The sequence below is a fragment of the Heterodontus francisci genome, chromosome 19 (assembly GCF_036365525.1).
Source record: "Heterodontus francisci isolate sHetFra1 chromosome 19, sHetFra1.hap1, whole genome shotgun sequence".
NCBI lineage: Eukaryota > Metazoa > Chordata > Chondrichthyes > Heterodontiformes > Heterodontidae > Heterodontus > Heterodontus francisci.
The window spans coordinates 79,444,052-79,460,279 of NC_090389.1; the positions used below are offsets into that span (position 1 = coordinate 79,444,052).

The window sequence follows — 16,228 nt, forward strand, 5'->3', positions numbered from 1 at the left end:
TATTGATGAAATTAATAGGTCAACAATTTAATTTTACCACAGTTTACAGAGAAACATTTCCAACAGGTTTTCTATACACTAGCAATATGCAACAGCGTTATACAAAGTTTTGCAATACAACAGCTTTATAGGTAAAAGGGACAACTTCACCATTTTCAAGAACAAGTTACAATAATAAGTTTAAAAAACTTCCCTGTGCTCCATTTCCTTTTTTAAAAAAAAATAAAAAGGCTTTGCCTCTTCTTGAATCTCCCCTGATAGATATTCTCGGAGCCAAGAGAGTGGAAAGTGACCTAATGCCAAGAACTTGACAGGAACATCCGAGGAAGACATGCCTACCAACATTTCTTTGCTGCATGTGGGGAAGCACGAGATTTTGACAACACAAAACTACACCCTCACATCTTCAATGGCACAATGCACTGCTTGCTGCCTGGTCCTTTTTAAAGAGCATACACTAGGTTGTTCATATGGAACTGCATAAAATATTAAATATACTGCAAGCGTACAAAATAACCAATTATTACAGGGAATGAAACTTGCTAGGCACAGTATTTATGGAGATACATTTAACTCTGAAATAACCAGAGTAAATATCACATTAACACTGACCGTCATTTAATTACTACAGATATTTTATACATTAATTTATTGCAACATGTGAAACATCACATTTAATGTGCCAAAAATAATTTCCTGCTTTTCAAGACCCAAATTAAATGGGTACTACTGCACGTTAGAACTTACACGATATGCCTCATAATTCTTTAGTATCAATGATATAAAGAGTATCCTATACGAGATTCCTAATCCATTACAGGGGTTATGGTCATGATGTTGTACATGATTAGCTCCCACTCCAGCTATCGTGTGATTCAAAAGCTCAATTGTGGGTGCGGCAATTTGCCTGCAGAATATGAGTTAATGTTCTCAGGAGTCATCAGGAAAGTATTTTCTAAATATCCTTGTAGATTCTATATCTGCATCAGCTGACCAGACCAACATGAATTCCAATACTATTGGTACATTATTCTTTTACCTAGAGTAATTGCATAGTACTCAGTTGCTTGTTGGTCAAGGCTGTGGATCAGCTAAAGAATTATTATTCTCCTTAAGCCATTTGTACATTACTGTGTCTTGGGGAGATAGGGAAGAGAAGAAAGGCTGTTATTTCTTTAAGCGTAAGTCGTAGTCTATAAACTACTGAACAAAGCATAGCTTAAAAATTTTGCATTAAAAAATCAAGTAAATACAACATACCAACACAACAGTTAATTTCACTACATCACAATGATAGAATATCCATCCACAAAAAGACGGAAGTTAAAAAGAAACATGCAAACATTCGAAAGCAGAACACTAGAAAAGCACAGCAGGTTGATAGATAAAAAGCAGGTTAGTATTTCAGGTGTCTGATCCCATCTATGAATTACTTTAAATGAAAAAATCTCCAGACTACACAAATTATTGGTTCCTTTTAATTATATATCTTGTCCACAGTATTTATTCTCTGACTGGACAGAAATTCTGTATTTACAAGACTACGTTAAAAAGCTCAGGAAACAACAAGAGGTTTGTCACACAATCTGATGTTAGCTGCAAGATTATGTTTACAGTCCATAACTCAAAATAAAAGCTTACTTCACAAACAGCAGGTGGTCATTTTGTACTTAAAAATCTAATTCTTCACTATAAGTTTCCATCAGGACCAAAGGTCAAAGTTGAGGCACTCACTTGAAACTGAGGAACTGCAAAGCTGATTATGTAATTTGAAAATGTCAGTACTAGTTTAGGTGCAGTTTCTATACTTTAAGGGTAACAGGAAATGTTGCTTCTTTTTACAATTACTAGAGGTTAAAATTATATTTTGTAAATAACTCCTCTAACAATTCTTAATAAATTGATAACTTTCCAATCCCCACACAAGTTTAAATCTATGATCAATCAAGAAGTTGTGATTCTCCAGGCTATTAACATTTCCATGGAACAGGCCAACATCATTTCTTGGTCAACTAGCCAAGTTGAACTGAAGAGGAGCCTTTTTTCTTCCCTCTCTCCCCTCCCCACCTTACTCCTGGAAGAATTGAATACGAGTGGTATTTTATATTTGAGATTCTGACCTTGACTGCAACTTCAGAACTGCAAAGCAACAGCTATCAGGTCATTCAAAATTTTCCTGGAAGAGTAAAAGCCTAGAAGGGAGGGGCATTTTGTAAAGATAAATTTGAAATTTATTCTGTTTTAACCTCCACCAAAAGAAAAATTCTGTCTTCCTGGACATCACAGTTGCTTAGACTACCTAACACTATGAATCAGGAGATTCTCAACTTTTGCATAGTAAACAATACTTTCCTGGTTACTGCAGAAATCTATCTTTGGCACATCAAAACACCCAAATTATAGAAACGGACTCAATCTAAGCTGCAGAACACATCTCACTACAATCCATTTTCTAGATTTAAAAAAAAACTGTAGAACAATTCTATTCTCAAAATGCTGATGGGAATGGTGGAGAAAACAAAAATCATTTTAAAATCTACAAGTGAGTGCATTTAGTGTGATTTCAGAACTTGGCAAGTTCAGATACCTTCAGAATCGTGAAAGAAAAAGCAAAAACCAGAATCAATCCACAGTATTTACATTAATATATCCCAAGAACATCTTGAAGTAAACTATGTTCTGAATTGAAGCCAGGTTTTGAACTGTACAAATATACAATATAGTAACAGGGATATATTTCTGGTCAAGACTCAAGCAAGAAGAAATTGGTTTTGATTACCACAGTAAATCAAATCAATCAGCTCAATTCTCAAAAGCAAGATACTGCAGATGCTGTAAATTGCTGGAAAAATTCTAGAGCAACAGTTAACATTTTAGGTTGATACAGTTCTGATGAAAAGTCACTGGCCTGAAATGTTAACTCCTTTTTTTTGCTCTCGAAAGGTGCTGCATGGTCAAGCTGAATATTTTCCAGCATTTTCAGTTTTTGGCTCAGTTCTTTTGTAAAGCCATCCATCTGATCCAATCAAGGTGATTCTGTTCTTCAGAAGGCTGTTGACATCCATTATGATGAAACACTGAAATGCATCCTTAGTTTTTATAAACCAAGTTACTAGCATAAGTTTTGGCTGAGATATGAAATGAAATCACAGCCACACTGGCACTCGCCCCCAATATCTCCTGGTTCGCACAGTGTTCATGTTCTTGGACAACTTGCAAGGTTCCATTGAAAAGAAATCCCAGCATATTCAATTAACAGTTTCAATAACAATTTTAAATGGAGTTGGCACATGCCTAAGAGAAAAAAAATTGTGTTGTAGGGATGAGTTCAAAATCTAAAGACCATGTGATGATGAGAAGGGTTGGCAAAAAAGTGTCTTTACTTCTACTTCCTCTATGAGAATTTCCACAGCAAGTATCTGTAACCATCACCATGACTGATGATGCTCAAGCACAAAGATCTGACTCATCAATTTGTAATCAAGTTCAAATCAATCTCTGTGGTAAGAGACCCACAAAATCCTGGGCGTCCATCTTTGTGCATACAGTCTGTTACCGACTTCTCAGTACATTAAAAATGATACCAATTCTTTTTCTTCAGTCGTCAATTGTAGGTAACCAAAATGCCTGTGAAGAAATTATAACAGTTACTAGAGACTTCCAAGTGACTAAAACACTATAATGCACCAGGGTTAACAAAGCACTGGTCTACAGTCTAATTGTATGCCAAATAATGCTATTGGCAACATCTATATCAGGGGTTTCCAAACTTTGTCTGTGGGTCCCCAGCAAATAATCGACACACCCAGAGACTCCCTATTAAATTTCTAAAAGACTGTCTTTTATCGAAATGGAAACCATGCTAACAATGCAGAAAATGTGTTCATCATTTTGCAAAAGAAATAAAGTACCAGTAAGCCAGTGAACAACTAACAAAACAGAAGGTTGAAAACAGAAATATAAAAGGATCTTAATCTCCTTATGGAGTTCCCATGGTAGGAGCCCCAAGACTGAAAACTAATTTTCCCAAATCAATCCTCATTTGACTCATTAGCTCGACTACAAAACAGTGCAAGAGTTTACTACACAAAAGTGGCTAATTTAAATAGGATGATCAATCCCTCTGTTTGCAAACTGACTTGACTTCTGGTAAACAACAGTAAGACAATCAAGTATGCATACAACATAAAATACAAATTTACTGATGGTTGCAGGGCAGCCCATTCAGTACAACTCTAAAAGTATTGTCAACCACAGAAAAGAATAGGGAAGACACAGGGGAACAGCACTTTTCTTGTGCTGCATTGTCACCTGGCCAATTGGCCCATTCAGCAAATGCACTCCTCAGCGTGGAATTAATTCATACATATCAGGAAGATTCCAGGTATTTGCTGAGTTGGCTGATCGTTGGTGGGTCAGCAACCAAGGTACTATAAAAGGAGCAGGGATAATCCTAATCATGAAAATGCACATTAAAAAATTGTGGCAACCTAATTTATTCTAAGAAATGGTTGTGCATACTTACCATGTTAGAGCACGCACTGGCAAATGTCATAAACTTGGGATTAAACTGAAGGCAAGAGACAGGACCTGTATGTTTCCCATCCAAAACAGCTACTTTTAACCCACTCTCTGCATTCCACACATGAACTTTACCATCCTCCGATCCTGCAAAAAAACACATTAAATTGCATTCTTGCACAATCTATTTCATACCAACAGCAGAGAAAAGTTAACCAAAATTTTTATCCAAATTCAACACGAAAAAAAGCTCCCAAATTTTATGTCTGGAAAATAACTGAATTATAAAATTGTTACAGCGCAGGAGGCCGCCATTCAGCCCATCATGTCTGCACCAGCTCTCCAAAAGAGCAATTCACTCAGTTCCATTCCCCCGTCTGCTCCCCGTAACCCTGCACATTCTCTCTTTTCAAATAACAGTCTAATTCCCTTTTAAATGTTTAAATTGAACCTGCCTCCACCACACTCAGGCAGCGCATTCCAGACCTTAACCACTTGCTGTGGGGAAAAAATGTTCATGGTACTTTTGCATCTCTTACCCATTACTTCCCACGAGTGGGAAGAGTTACTCCCAATCCACCCTGTCCAGACCCCTCATGATTTTGAATACCTCTATCAAATCTGCTCTCAGCCTTCTCTTCAAGGAAAACAGTCCTAACTTCTCCAATTTATTCTCGTAACTGAAGTTCCTCATTCCTGGAACCATTCTTGTGAATCTTTTCTGTACTCTCTCCAATGCCCTCACATGTTTCCTGAAGTGCGACGATCAGAACTGGACACAATACTCCAGCTGAGGCAGAACTAGTGTCTAATATAAGTTCAACATAACTTCCTTGTTCTTGTACTCTATGCCCCTATTAATAAAGCCCAGGATACTGTATGCTTTATTAACTGCTTTCTCAACCTGTCCTGCCACCTACAATGAATTATGCACATATACATCTGGGTCCCTCTGCTCCTACACCCTCTTTACAATTGTACTCTTTATTTTATACTGTCCCTCCATGTTCTTACTACCAAAATGAATTACTTCACATTTCTCTGCATTGAACTTAATCTGCCACCTGTCCGCCCATTCCACCAACTTGTCTATGTCCTTTTGCAGTTCTACACTATCCTCCTCACAGATAACAATGTTTCCAAGTTTCGAATCATCCATAAACTTTGAAATTGTGCCCTGTACACCAAAGGTCTAAGCCATTAATATGTATCAGGAAAAGCATGGGCCCCAGCACTGATCACTGGGGAACTCCACTACAAACCTTCCTTCAGCCTGAAAAACATTAACCACTACTCTGTTTCCTGTCACTCAGCCAATTCCGCTACCTTCCATGACGGTGCTTCTGATATGACCTTTTTCCTCAACCGAGGATTTCCCCCCACTGTGGTTGACAGGGCCCTCAACCGTGTCCGACCCATTCCCCGCACCTCTACCCTCACCCCTTCCCCTCCCTCCCAGAACCGTGACAGGGTTCCCCTTGTCCTCACTTTTCATCCCACCAGCCTCCATATCCAAAGGATCATCCTCCGCCATTTTCGCCACCTCCAGCGTGATGCCACTACCAGTCGCATCTTCCCCTCCCTTCCCCTGTCAGCATTCCGAAGGGATCGTTCCCTCCGCGACACCCTGGTCCACTCCTCCATTACCCCCACCACCTCATCCCCGTCCCAGGGCACCTTCCCTTGCAATCGCAGGAAGTGTAATACCTGCCCATTTACCTCCTCTCTCCTCACTATCCCAGGCCCCAAACACTCCTTTCAGGTGAAGCAGCGATTTACTTGTACTTCTTTCAATGCAGTATACTGTATTCGCTGCTCAGAGTGTGGTCTCCTCTACATTGGGGAGACCAAGCGCAGACTGGGTGACCGCTTTGCGGAACATCTCCGCTCAGTCCGCAAGCAGGACCCTGAGCTTCCGGTTGCTTGCCATTTCAACACTCCCCCCTGCTCTCATGCTCACATCTCTGTCCTGGGATTGCTGCAGTGTTCCAGTAAACATCAACGCAAGCTCGAGGAACAGCATCTCATCTACCGATTAGGCACACTACAGCCTGCCGGACTGAACGTTGAGTTCAATAATTTCAGAGCATGACAGCCCCCCACTTTATTTTCATTTTTAGTTATTTTTTCTTCCTTTTTTTTTTGCATTCCTTTTTACATTTTTTACAATCTTTTTTTGCATTTATTTCATTTCATCTTAGTTTGTTCAGTTTGCTTACCCACTGTTTTTTTCAGGTTGTTTTTCTTCAGGTTTGCACTTGCTGATGTTCAATATTCAGTATATTCACACCTAATCTGTACTAATGCTTTGTCTTTCAACACACCATTAACATATTGTTTGCCTTTGCTCCGTGACCTTTTGGTCAGCTATGTGGCCTGGTCCAATCTGCACCTTCTCCTTTGTTATCTCTTGCCCAACCCCCACCTCACTTGTTTATAATCTGTGACTTTTCTAATATTTGTCAGTTCCGAAGAAGGGTCACTGACCCGAAACGTTAACTCTGCTCTTTCCACAGGTGCTGCCAGACCTGCTGAGTGAATCCAGCATTTCTTGTTTTTGTTTCAGATTTCCAGCATCTGCAGTATTTTGCTTTTAATTCCGTATCCATGTTGCTACCATCCCTTTTATTCCAAGAGCTACAACTTTGCTCACAAGTCTGTTGTATGGCACTGTATCAAATGCCTTTTGAAAGTCCATGTACACCACATCAACCTCATTGTCCTCATTAACCCTGTTACCTCCTCAAAAAACTCCAGCAAGTTAGTTAAACATGATTTTCCCTTAAGAAATTCTTAAATCTTACGGAGTGTCTCCCGACAACGCACAACCTGCGCAGAGCGATTGCCAATGTCATCAGTGCGTGCGAACATTTGCCAGCATGAATCTGTGCATGCACGCACTGACATCACCAGGTAACGATGCCAGTCCGAGCGTTGCCTCTCTACTCAATGGCTACAATTGCCGCCTCTATTCCACCACCCCACCCCCCACCAAAACAGTACCCTACTTTGGCCATGATTTCCCTCCTCGGAGCTTCCCCCACCCCCCAAAAAACCCGGCCGCTCGCTTCCTGCCTCGCCGTTGTGTCCCCCCAGCTGCTTGCTCCCGACCACGCCACTTTAGCCGCTCACTCACCCCTTCCCCGCCCCCACCACCCCTCAGCCGATTGTTCCCTGCCATGCCGCTCGGAGCAGCAGTGGGAAACGAGCCGCCGAGGGGTGGCAGGGTGATGGGGAGCAAGCAGCTGAAAGGGAGAAAGCTGCAAAGCCGAGAGTAAGCGGCCAAGGGGAGCGAGTGGCCGATAGGGGAAGAGAAGCAGCCGGGGTGGCGGGCGGGGTATGCAGTGAAGCAGGGAGCGAGCAGCGAGCAGACGGACACAGCGACGTGAAGCAGCAATGGCAGGAGGGAGTTGGGTACTGTTGGGGTGGGATGGAGGTGGCGATCGCAGCCTTGAAGGGGGTCTGGGTTTAATTCGCTTGTCACAAATTAAGCAGCGCCATTTTTAATAATGGGCAGCCACCCGAGACTTCGCAGACAGTGAAGTTTCAGTCGATGAGGCTGCATTTGCGCATGCGTCGCTACTGCGCCACCTTGTGGCAGTGTTGTCAGCAATCAGCAAACGCAGCCTAAATCTTAAGAAATTAGGAAAACAGAGTTTTGTTAAATACTCAATACAGTGAGATAATTTGATTGCCGTGTGCCATTCATCATCTTAACTGTTGCATTATACAACAGGTCTGCATAGAGGACCCAGGTGCTTCTCCAGAAAGAAAGCAAATTGATAAAGCTAATTACCCTCAAAAACCTCCAATAAACCATAAAGCAGTACACAGAGACCCAAGGATGAGAGCAATTTCACCATCGTGAAAAAGAGCATTGGTTTTGATTTGCCCCTTTCATCCCTCACCTGAATGACAGAGGAAAAGCAATTTAACTCCATTTTATGGAATCTCCTAGAGAGGGAACTTAATTTCTGCAATTTTGAAGAAAATGATTTTCATTTCAAGAAAGTAAGACCAACGGCATTGCATCAAAGCACTGCCTTGCTAGCAGATGGGATGCGTGCTGACATCCACGCTATTTACCAAATAGACAGCCAACTCGAGTGGTGCCGTCATGAGGAAGTGATAAGCTAAATGCGATCAGTTATAGACGATATAAAGGTCTTAAGAGTTTAAACAGACAAAAACAATTTATCTAAACTAGGGGGTCAAAATGTCACTGGTCCAAGGTCCAGAACTTAGTCATTTGAAATAGATAATCACAAACACATCCCAAGTCTATTAATGCAATTATATGTTGAAGTGTGAGATTCCTGCCATTTGGAAGCAATCCAGTATGATTTTCTTCATCCTCAATGTTCTATAAACTTCCTAGCCTCTTGTACTTTGCCTAAGTGGTGATTTTACATGTGCGATTGGGTAAGGGGAGTGGACCACTGCTGTCCAACAGATTGTTGTTCACAACATAAGAACATCTGCAGCAGTGGTTACTAAATAGCAATCAGATGCAGGAGGCAGCTATAGCACAAACATACCACATGGGCTGCATTTGAGCAGAACTTTAGGAACATAGGAATAGTAAGCCATTCAACTCCTTGACTGCATTCCCCTATTCTTTCTGATTTAATTCCTGAATGGCCTCACTAATTTTAAGACTGTCTCCTTGTTTTGGATTTCCACACCAAAGAAAATAGCTTACCTGTATTTACCCTATCAAATCCACTTATCATTTTAAATTCCTCGATTAGATCACCCTTCAATCGTCTAAATTCAAGGGAATACAAATCAAGTTTATGCAACCTTTGTAACTTTCTGCTCCTATCTACATCAACTTACTGTGCCTCCTAACATAGTGCCGTCTGCAAACTTGCATGTACAACAATCTATATTATGTACAGTATTCGTCATATCCCAATTTGAACACAACTGTTTTTCTCAACTTTGTCTCCTACCCCTCAGCCAGTTGTCTATAAAATCAGCAAGAGTTGTTGAAGGGATCCATGAGGAGATCCAGTTTCTTCAGACTAAAATTGGTTAAATCTACTCTAGTAATATTCAATGAACACACAGAACATAATTTTCAGCGCTTCTGCAGGAAGGATTAAAAACCTTTTGAAAAAAGGCATCTCTAATTTAACAAAATGTTAACACCCCTAACAAACAAATATTGGGAGTATTTTACCAAAGTAAATACATAACCAAGCTGTTTGAATTGGTATTCTAAGACTTACCTATCATCACAAACTGAGAATCTGGTGTGAATGATGCTTCCAAACTAATACCTTTGTTGTTGTTGTATCCCTAAAACATCAAACAGCATAGCTCAATAGAAAGTCATCATTCTGCTAACTGAGAAATTAAAGCACAGACTATTTAGTTTTTAAATAGTACAATCCTCTTCAGAGCAGCAGTGTGTGTTAGGCTACACTTTGCTGTGCCACTTAACAGAAGATACTTACTTCCCACCTTTTGCAACTACAGTCGTGCCACATAGAGGCAGCAAAGTGAACATCCATATCAACTTATTTGAACTCTTGCGCTCCAAGAGGCAAAAAGAACAGTAACCTGAATAACTACAGATCAATTAGGCTAACACTAGTTGTGGGAAAACTATTAAAATGCATAATTCAATATAAAATTGGAGAGCATTTAGAAATGCATGGATAAACAAGAACAGCCAAAGATTTGTTATACGTATGGTATTTGACACAAAATTAAGAGTTTTTTTTTAAGTGCCAATTGGATAGAGGGAATGTTTGATAAACTGCTGTATGGGAGGATTACAAAAGTGATGTTTATAATATAAAAGAAATGTAGCAGCATCAACAGGTAGAGAACAGAGGTTTAGGTTTAATGGGCTTTCCTTGAGTTGGGGTACAGTGCACCAGAGGGGTCAGTGCGGGGTCCACTATGGCTCTTCATACATACAGATGATTTGGACTTTGGCACAAAGAGCACAATTTTGAAATTCACTGATGACATAAAAGGTGGAGCAAGGAGGAACGTAAACCGTTTGGAGGACGACAGAAAAGTAGTGGAATGGGTCTAAGTGGCACGTCATTTAATGTGGACAAATGTGAGGCAATACATTTTGGGAAAAATGAACAGGATGGAACAGAACACTTTGGGGGGGTGGGGGGCAGGGGGGAAAGAGTGCTGATGGGGTGGATGACCAGAAATATAGGAGTTCAAGTCCCTGAATGCATGAGTAGAGCTGTTAAAAAATAAAAGCCAATAATACACTATACCTATTTTACAAAACCCAATGTAAGAATGCAATGTACATTTGTCAGGTGATGCCAGGGGTAGCAAGGATTTGATACTAGAATTATGTTTATTGGAATTGAGGCTCAGAGGAAATTTAATAGAAGTTTTAAAAAATTTTGAAGAGGTTTTTTTTTTTAAAAACAGTGAAAAAGGAAAGACTATTTCCTCTGTTGGGACAGTCAGTGGCAAGTGGTCACCAGTAGGAGAAATTTCTTACTGCCGGACTCCTTGAGCAAAGAATGCTTCACCACAGGGTTGAGGTAGGTAGCACTGCATCCTATAAGGGAACATGGATAAATATTTAAAGCAAAGGAAGATATAGGGCTATGGGAACAGACCATATAAGTGAGAATGCTATAGCAAAGTGGTGGCACAGACACAAAGGGCTTTCTTCTATGCTGTAAATTTATTTGATTCTGAAGGCCTGCTGCTGTTGCCCATTTCATAGTGTGCTAAATGCCTTTTTTAAAAAAAAACAAGAGTGAGCTTCATCATGTGCTCATAAGAATTCCACCTACCCCAAACGTCTGCAGTACTGCTCCTTTAAATGCATCGATAAGTCTGACCATGCCACCATTGGTAGACACCAGCATAAGTTTTCCATCATTGCTGAATTTCAATCCTGTCCACTCACAAGTCCGCTCATACTGCATCTTAAATGTGGCGAAAGGACCCTAACAAAACAAGTTGGAAAATCTTTTCACTTTCTAGTTTAATCTTAATACTGAATTTTTAAAAAATTCACAACATATTCAGTCTTACTTACAACTCCTAGGTTCACCACTTCCCTCTCCCAGTCAGCTCGAGTAAAGGCTATTTACTCCCAGGCTCTGCCTAAGCTTTTCTGCCACTGACAAATTTGTATCAGTGACTCAACAGAAGTTCAATTTTCTTCTACCTATAGAGCAGCATGTTGCATCAGCTCGTCACCACTGCTCACACCAAACAACTTGAACGGCACAAGTAAATAATTGGGGCAAGCCCATGTCCCACAACTGCTGGTATACCAACCTAGTGCACCAAGAGTCTGCTGCTAATTTTGTTTCTCGGGTACAACGACAACATAGAATTTGAAAGGATGTCACCTTTCGTGGGAAGTGCCAGAGGATAGCTTCTACAGCAATGACACATGGAGTACAAAGTACCATCTGAATTTTTAAAAATCACACAAGTACTAGCATGACGACTTTTTGCATGGCTATCTGGGAGAAGTTGGGTAGAAGCTATCTGGAATTCTCAAGAACATAAAATTAGGGTGTATGTCTACTGCCAACAAGAGCCTGAATGTAGATCAGTTGTACACTCAACCAAAGGCATAAAAACATTTTGTTCCTTCAAAACAGTCTTCTGCTATACATCTCAAAGATATCAGTACAACCTTGATAGGAGTTATGCAACAGTGATCCTGCCCATTATCTTCTCCCGCCTCAGAGTTCACAAACCATTTTCCAGCCAAATTATACATTAGCGACTTGCAGTCACACTGCTGCCAAGTACATCAGAAGAGACAGTACAAGTATGCATTTCCTAACTTGAGAAGTAACATACAATGCCTTACCTACCAGTGGAGCAAAACTGGTCACATACATTTGAACATAACACTCTTGGAAAGTGCTGCACCATAGGAATTGCTGGAACTCAAAACCAAGTTAACTGATATAGTTGAGATTTTACCTTGTCAAACGACCGTAGATCATAAAGTTTAATTATTTCAGAATTCACACCAGCTGCAAATATAAGTCCCTCAGGATCAAAAGAACACGTTGGCCTCCCCTGAAGATGCATTAAGCCCTGGGCAAATGATAAAAGCAGCAAATAAGTACCAGCAGGTAACAAGATTAAAAATAAAAAACCATGACCAATTGCTGCGCTTTTCTCCCCTCCCATTAAAAGGTGAAACTATCTTTAAGAGTACTATTTTGTCATTTTTTAAAATAAAACAATCTGTATTGCACATCTGTGTCAAGAGATCAGCTGATCTACTGCCAGGCCTCTGCTCGAGAACCAGCCACTGAGCGGGGGAGGCCAAAGATTCAGGCAATTCTTCCTATGGTTGGAAAAGCATCTGTCCTCTGCTTGCTACCTCTTCCACTGCAGTACAGCTAAGCATGCTAACTGTGTGGCAGAACTGCAGAGCATACACTCAACCACAATATTCACCTTTAAATAAATTAATGTTCTTTTCTAGCAAAACACTTGATGGAATGATGAAAGGTCACAGACCTGAAAAGTTAAATTTGCTTCTCTCTCCACAGATGCTGCCAGACCTGCCGAGTATTTCCAGCACTTTTTGTTTATTTCAATAAATAAAACACTCTTAGGGAAGCAGTGTCCTAACTGGGAGTCACATTCAGCTTCTGAAACCAGACAATCTGGTCCTTAAAATATCATAGTAACTCTCCAGGATTTTTAAATTAATACTGCAGAAACACTAAATAGCACTGACTCATCAATGCAACAAGCCCAAAATAAAGACATCTGAGCTGGGCAACTTTCCAAAAGCTAGTATAATTTTATAGAAGTGGTGTTTCAGTGATGAATAACTGTTATAATTGAGTTTTTAAATGCACCAAATTTGAAAACCAGTAAACTTTATACACTTGCAATGCAAGAGGTTTTAAAAAAAAAATTGGACTTTGCATGTTGTTTAAAAACTTTACATATTTAAACTTTTAAACTAGCGTTAATCACAATTTTGAAAATCACGAACGTTAGAAAGAACAAACTTTATAAAGCGTCTTTCACATCCTTAGTAAATCCCAAAGGTTTCACAGCAAATTAATTACTTTTCAAGTGCACTATTGTTTAATACGCAAATGCAGCAGCTGGCGATTCAGTCCCACAAGAGCTAATGAGATAGGTAACCAAGTAACTTGTTTTGATGATAATGGCCAAAACAATGAGAACTCCATCACAACAAAAACAAGAAATGCTGGAATCACTCAGCAGGTCTGGCAGCATCTGTGGAAAGAGAAGCAGAGTTAATGTTTCGGGTCAGTGACCCTTCTTCGGAACAAGTTTCCGAAGAAGGGTCACTGACCCGAAACGTTAACTCTGCTTCTCTTTCCACAGATGCTGCCAGACCTGCTGAGTGATTCCAGCATTTCTTGTTTTTGTTTCAGATTTCCAGCATCCGCAGTATTTTGCTTTTATAATGAGAACTCCATGCTCTTCTTCATATAGTGCCATGGCATCTTTTACATTTACCTGAACAGACAGATGGGGCACAGTTTTAACGCATCAAAGGCAGTACCACGTTGAAATGTCAATCTAGATTGTGTGTTTAAATCCTGGAGTACAGTTTAAACCAATTACCTCCTAGCTCAGAGACAAGAGTATACCACTAATTCAAACTGACACCATAAATTCATATTTACTATTTTTCCCTAAAACTAACAAATGCTGCACAAATCATTTAGATGGGAGACAAACAGTACATACTTGGCAATTGGGCGATCTGAGGTCCCACAGTCTGATGGTTTTATCCAAGGAACTGGACATGAAGGTGTCATCCACAGGTGACATACATAATGCTACAACTCTTAAAGCATGCAAAAAAAAAAAAGAGCACAAGCACAACATTAGGAGCTGCAGAACAATTTTCCACACCTCAAGACTGGGCAATGTAACAGAGTCTGCTTAATTGCAAAATACATCTTCAAGTATTGGCTTTCTATGGGCAATGCTGAAATGTGCAGCGTTTTCCAAAAGGATTCTGCAACAGTTGACACTTGGAGAAAAAGACAGCATTATTTGCTGTAAGCTAATAAAACTAACTGCTATAGTATCCATTTAACTAAAAAGGAGCAACTTATAACATTTCCTCATAACACAGAAAAACTGCCTGAAAATGATCAGAGTTTGTTTGGGGTCTACTTTTTTTTCTCCTGTTCTGAAGATGAGATTTGCGCTATAACATAGTTCAATAGGTCTTGGTGCCAGACCTCTTTTAAGCTCTCCCTATATGCACCACTGGACAGTTACTAGCTCCCAAGTTACTCAACCATAATACACATCAGCCCATCTTTGACTGCACTTTCAGTTGCCTCCTCAAACTTGGGTTTAATGCCCAACTGGAAAGCACCATGGCATATTCTGTACATTAAAAGATTTTACATAAAATGCAAGCTATTATATGGAACAGAAGGGGAGCCATCCCAGCAACTGCCCAGCATTGTCGGGTTTCAAGTAACCACTGATGGAAAGTACATATGCATGGCCGTTAAGCGATGATAGGATCCAGCCTGCCGGCAATGGCTCTATAATCAAATAGTCTGCTGAAAAAAGGAGCACCCAGATTCATGAATAAAGAACTGGCAAAGTATTTAAAGGCGGTCAGACTTTTGAAAACACTCAAGATAACTAGTTACCTTTAAGGGATACAGAAAAAAGGACATTCTATATATTTAACATGAAACATTACCACCATTATAGTACACTGACCTATGCGTAGGAGAGATAACAATAGTTGCCTGTTTTAAGGCTTGTTCATTTATCATGGTTTGTGAAGGATAATCAGAGCTCCAAATGGGTATTTTATTACTTTATGCACACAGATTCAGCCCAAAACACATGAATAGATCACTACCGAAGTGCAGCCCATAGAAAAGCCTTTAATTTAAACAGAGCTGACCAATACAAATACTTCACTTACCTCTTGCTGTGACCATGGAAGTATCTAATGTACTTGTTGTCATGAAGTGACAAGTAGCGGATAGTATCTAAAATGAAACAAGATAGGATGTATATAATTGAAAAGGAATAACATTTGCTTTATATTCTAGTTCACAAATTTTGATCACCTTTATGTTTCAGTAGGAAGGTTACAAACTTTTAAATTTAAAAGGGAGCACAGTATTTGTTTGATGCACTGCATCATGGAATGGTAAAATGTAGGTTACCCCCAAGTTTATCTGGTACATGAGACATTCAGCAGTGGTGGGGATTATATGGAGTGGTGTTGTATTTGAACTAAGTTGGCATTCACACATTTTACTGACTTGTTATGGAACTGTGACTCTGAGCTGCTTGCCATTCTTCCTCCATTATCCAGCATCCCAAGTCTCATTTCCAGAGTATCTTATAGCTTTGATTTGTCTTTGGTTATAATATTGGAACAGAATACTAAGGGGTGGAGGCTGTGTTTGCAGGGTCTGGCACAGAGCGCAGGTATGGCTTTACCATCATGATTGGCTGTCTCAGGGTTTACGACGTTGTTTGATCCAGGAGGTAACATTTAACTTAGAAGTGATGATGCAGGTTATATTGGGAGGTTATTTGCAAGATGCAATTTGGTCTTTGTGAAACAGGTGGCCTAGTCTTGAAGTGATTTAGGACTTTAACCCCTTATAGGGACTAAACTAAATCAAGAGTACATCCCTATTAATCTCCTTTTATCAAGCTCAAAGCACACAAATTCTCAGACACTTACTTGGGT

The 16,228-nt window shown here is 40.0% G+C and overlaps 1 protein-coding gene across 1 annotated transcript in view; it reads right to left on the bottom strand.

Annotated features, from left to right (window-relative positions):
- The window catches only part of wdr82 (WD repeat domain 82), a 27,636-nt gene continuing 11,408 nt past the window's right edge, over positions 1-16,228 (bottom strand). Inside the window, exons 3-9 of the mRNA XM_068052071.1 lie at positions 15,446-15,512; positions 14,233-14,332; positions 12,466-12,582; positions 11,310-11,465; positions 9,756-9,825; positions 4,526-4,668; positions 1-3,627 (exon numbers count right to left, since the gene is read on the bottom strand). Of these exons, the coding sequence (XP_067908172.1) occupies positions 3,598-3,627; positions 4,526-4,668; positions 9,756-9,825; positions 11,310-11,465; positions 12,466-12,582; positions 14,233-14,332; positions 15,446-15,512 (683 nt within the window). The 3' untranslated portion in view covers positions 1-3,597. The remainder of the gene's footprint in view (positions 3,628-4,525; positions 4,669-9,755; positions 9,826-11,309; positions 11,466-12,465; positions 12,583-14,232; positions 14,333-15,445; positions 15,513-16,228) is intronic.